The 4155-nt window shown below is 31.9% G+C and overlaps 1 protein-coding gene across 2 annotated transcripts in view; it reads right to left on the reverse strand.

The window, feature by feature from the left end:
* Positions 1-1004: 1004 nt before the first annotated feature.
* Positions 1005-4155, reverse strand: part of LOC145041014 (RING finger protein) — an 11452-nt gene continuing 8301 nt past the window's right edge. The window contains exon 4 of one of the 2 annotated variants that reach the window (XM_078988901.1): positions 1005-1188. In XM_078988901.1, the coding sequence (XP_078845027.1) occupies positions 1030-1188 (159 nt within the window). In that variant the 3' untranslated portion in view covers positions 1005-1029. Of the gene's footprint in view, positions 1189-2097; positions 2575-4155 lie in introns of those variants that run through there. The other variant, XM_078988900.1, reaches the window with a different exon arrangement.

Here is a 4155-nt window from a genome sequence, read left to right on the forward strand (position 1 = left end):
TCAATTCATATGGAAGAGGCTGCTTTGTGTTTTGATAAAGGGTTACGAAGGTCAATTGAAGACATTATGGTTTGTGGGGGTCTGTTCTTTGGGGACCTTCAATGACGATTGGATTCGTTATCAATTAGGTTTGGTGGTTTGGGGTTGTTACAATACCACATCTTACGAAATAGCGGCATATGTGATATGGATTCAGATTACGTTTGTGCTTTCGCCTGTCTTCGTGATACGATTCTAGGCTTTGACTTCAACGGTTTCACTAATAAGGACACATCCCCTCCAAAAGCTCAACATTCATTGGGGAGTGCCCTTTTTAGTAAAACTGTCCAAGACATGGAAGTTCACTTCGACATGATGATTAGGCAGAAAGCAATTTTTGAGTGTCTAAGAGCCCCAAGTGCTCATGATTTTCTTATGACTATTCCTATTGATGGTCTTGGCCAACATATGTCGCCATTGGAGTATCGTGTCATCCTTAAGTATCTCCTTATGATCCCTTTATTTCGGCTGACGAGACTTGCCCTGTTTGTCGCAAGGCTTGCTTGGACTCCTTTGGGGAGCATGTAGTTCATTGTAAAGAGCTCCCGAGTTTCAAGTAACGATAAGATTTGGGTAGGGATGTTCTTTTCGACATATTTAGGCGCACTGATGTTTCTGCCAAGAAAGAGGCCCTTGTGAACTTTCTGACTGACCCTTTGGAAGGAAGATTAACACTTAGACCAGGTGATGTTTTAGTATTTGGATGGGCCGGAGGAAGACATGCATGCGTGGATCTAACAGGGGTTTCCCCTCTTGTGGGCTTGGGGAGTGGAGTTTTCACTATGGGGCAAGCTACTTTAAAAGCTACATCAAGCAAAGTGACAAAACATGAGAAAGCGTGCATGGAAAATCATCACACGTTTATACCATTTGCATTTGATACTTTCGGTTTTCTTGCGTCAGAAGCTGTGGAGCTACTCAATAGAGTCCAATGGGTCATGCATAATAATGTTATGACTCCAAGATCTATAGATGTTGTTTTTAAAAGAATTAGTTTTGCCATCCAAAAAAGATTGCGGCACAGCTTGTTGCTCGTTTACCCTCTACGTCTATGTAAATCCTTCTTATGATATAAAATGAATTTATTACACAAAAAAAAATCAGAATATTGATCCGCAAAATGCCACAATGCCACGTACAAGTCCTCCTCTACAATGATAAAAGAAGGATCAAATAGAGATCTAATACCATGTAACTATTGAACAATAAAGATAAAATATAACTAGGATTTCATTATTATGAAAGAAAAATGTACATTTACAAAGAAAAGGAAAAAATAAATAAATAAGTAAACTAATTAGGTTAAACCTGACTAAAAGGTTAAACATAGGGCATGAAAAATGTATAATAAACTTATTAGGCTAACACATGGATGATGGATCCATTGGAGACATCAGTATCGCTTCTATCGCAAAGGAGCACATCCTTGCCGGTGGATTGGTATATTGCTTCTATCGCAAAGGAGGGAATCCTTGGTGTTGAATTGGTGAGTGTTTTTGATCTATTATGTATCGTGATCACTATGTAACCTATTCTTGGGTTTTTATATTTGGTTCCTACTCAGTATTGAAGGTGTTATTTGGGTTTTATACTATTCAATTGTAATTAGTATATCGATTTATCGTATATGCAGAATTTGTCGTACTTATTTTTTTGTATCATCTTACTTGATTTAATTAATCCACCAGACACCAGTTAAAATATAGTAAACCCATATACTAAATTTGTTTAGTGATTTGATTGAATGGTAATTAGCATATCGATTTCTCGTATATGCAGAATTTGTCGTACTTATTTTTTTGTATCATTTTACTTGATTTAATTAATCCATGAGACACCACTTAAAATATAGTAAACCCATATACTAAATTTGTTTAGTGATTTGATTGAATGGTATTGATCCTGATGAACTCTAGTTGTCATCAACTATAAATGCTTAGAGTAGGCAAGTGTTTGCATGAGACTTGTATAAAGTCATAAAGGTCAAATTCCAACATTATAAGCATATTATTTGATAAGATACGAAGAAGCCTTAAGAAGTGGATTGATATCATCCTATGCCAAACTGAATATAATAAATTAAGTATATGAAAAAATTATTCTACGATTTTACACTCGACAAAAAAACGTTTAGAACGAATCCCCACACAAATCCATATCAGGTTAGGGGTTATCTTGAAACAATTCCCTTGATGACACTACTACAAAAGTACTAATTAAGGAAGGGTATAAAAGTTAATCAAATGAACATATGGATGAAAGAAGAATGAAACCCACAAGAATAATGAAGGGAAACAAGGGGATAAAAAAATTTCCCATAATTTAGCAGTGTTACAAAGACGTGGGTATAGACGAGACTTAATATAAGTTGAGTGGTCATGCTATCCTGCCGTAGTTGAGCAGCATGAGGTGATCAATGGTGGCTGAGGAGTGAGGAAACACAACTTCATTTCTCGGACTATTCCAAATGTTATCTCTTACATGTTGTAGCGTCAAGAAGGGCAAAAGTTGTTGTCCTTTACATGTTATTTCTACCTGTTTTTTCACGAGCAAAAACTCGAGTTACATCATGATGATACCATTAGAAGCTGGTTGATGGTATAAACGAAATAAACAACATAAAATAGTATCCGATAAAGAAATAAATAAAAAATAAGAGTCGTACATGCAATGTAATGTAATCTTTGATTGATTATGTATGCATGAGGATAGGCTTTGTCAGAGGAGTATTGGCGGGGGGGTCCTACACCTTAAGTATATTGGGTCCAACTATCCACTAATTACAAAGAAAAATGTCTTTTTCTAGAAAGTTTGTCTTTTTTTCATTCTGAATTTTTTGTATTAATTTGAATTCATGACTTGTTCAGTGTGAAACATCGATCGCAACAACTCTAGTTCAAACACAAACATATGCATATTTATTTAACTTTAGATGCTAAAAAAACTTGGATATTCTTAGAACAACAAAGAACAAAACTAGTATATAAGCACCAATTTTGAGATAATAATGACTGGCCATCAACTAGATATTCGACTTCAATAATTTCAGTAGATCGTGTGTTGTGGATGTTATGATATGTAAAATAATATATCGAGAGTTTTGGAACGGTGAATTAATATTATTTTGTCACTGAGTAAACAATTTGTGAATCACATGAAAGAAACAGATTATTTTTCGAGGAATGGGAACGGGAATGGAAAAGAAAATGAAGTTTAATCATATGTATGGAATATAGGAGGGGAGGGGGACCCCACCACAGACTTTTCTCTCAAGCCACAATCATCATTCCTTTAGACTACTACTTTCTTTTAGTGATTAATTAAGTGCCCATTACTTGTATAAAAATTCTTTAAATGGTGACCGATCCAACAACCACGGGGAGGAATCGATTTCTAAAGAGTAAATTAGTTTTGGTTTCATTTGCTTATATTTGTATTTTCAATCTAATCTTTAAAATTTTTGATAAGATGTATTCTATAAGTTAAATAAATTACATTATACATTCTTATTTCTTTTAAAAAATCATTTTATATATATATATATATATATATATATATATATATATATATATATATATATATATATATATTCTGGTTTAATTTTTTATATATTTTTTTACTTACATTTTATTTTATTTATTTATAGTTTATTTATTTAATTTTTTATTTGGCATTTTTCTAATATATTATTAATCTTTTTTTACATTATGTTCGTTTATATGTTTTTGAAAAGAAATCTAGTTTTTTGATGTGTTTTTTGAATGTTTTTTTTTTTTTTTTTTTTTTTTTTTTGACAATTGTTTGTTTATATTTTTTAAAATCTATTTCATAAAATGCAAAAAAAATTGTTAAATGTGAATATTATTAACATAGATTAGGTATAATTTTTTCTGATAGGATTAATTGATAGGTTAACCGAAATTTGAAAACGGTTTTCAACTTAATAACTAAAACGTATAACTTGAAAACAAACAAAATTTCGAAAACGAATTATAAACTAGAAAATATTAAGATATATTTTTGAGTTATAGCAATTTTGATTAACATTTTTCATTTGGAACAAAATGTAAATTTTTTTTATAAAACTTAAAAGCTTAAACACGAATTTATTGACAC

This window comes from Lactuca saligna, chromosome 4, assembly GCF_052625555.1.
Source record: "Lactuca saligna cultivar CGN05327 chromosome 4, ASM5262555v1, whole genome shotgun sequence".
In the NCBI taxonomy this organism is placed as follows: domain Eukaryota; kingdom Viridiplantae; phylum Streptophyta; class Magnoliopsida; order Asterales; family Asteraceae; genus Lactuca; species Lactuca saligna.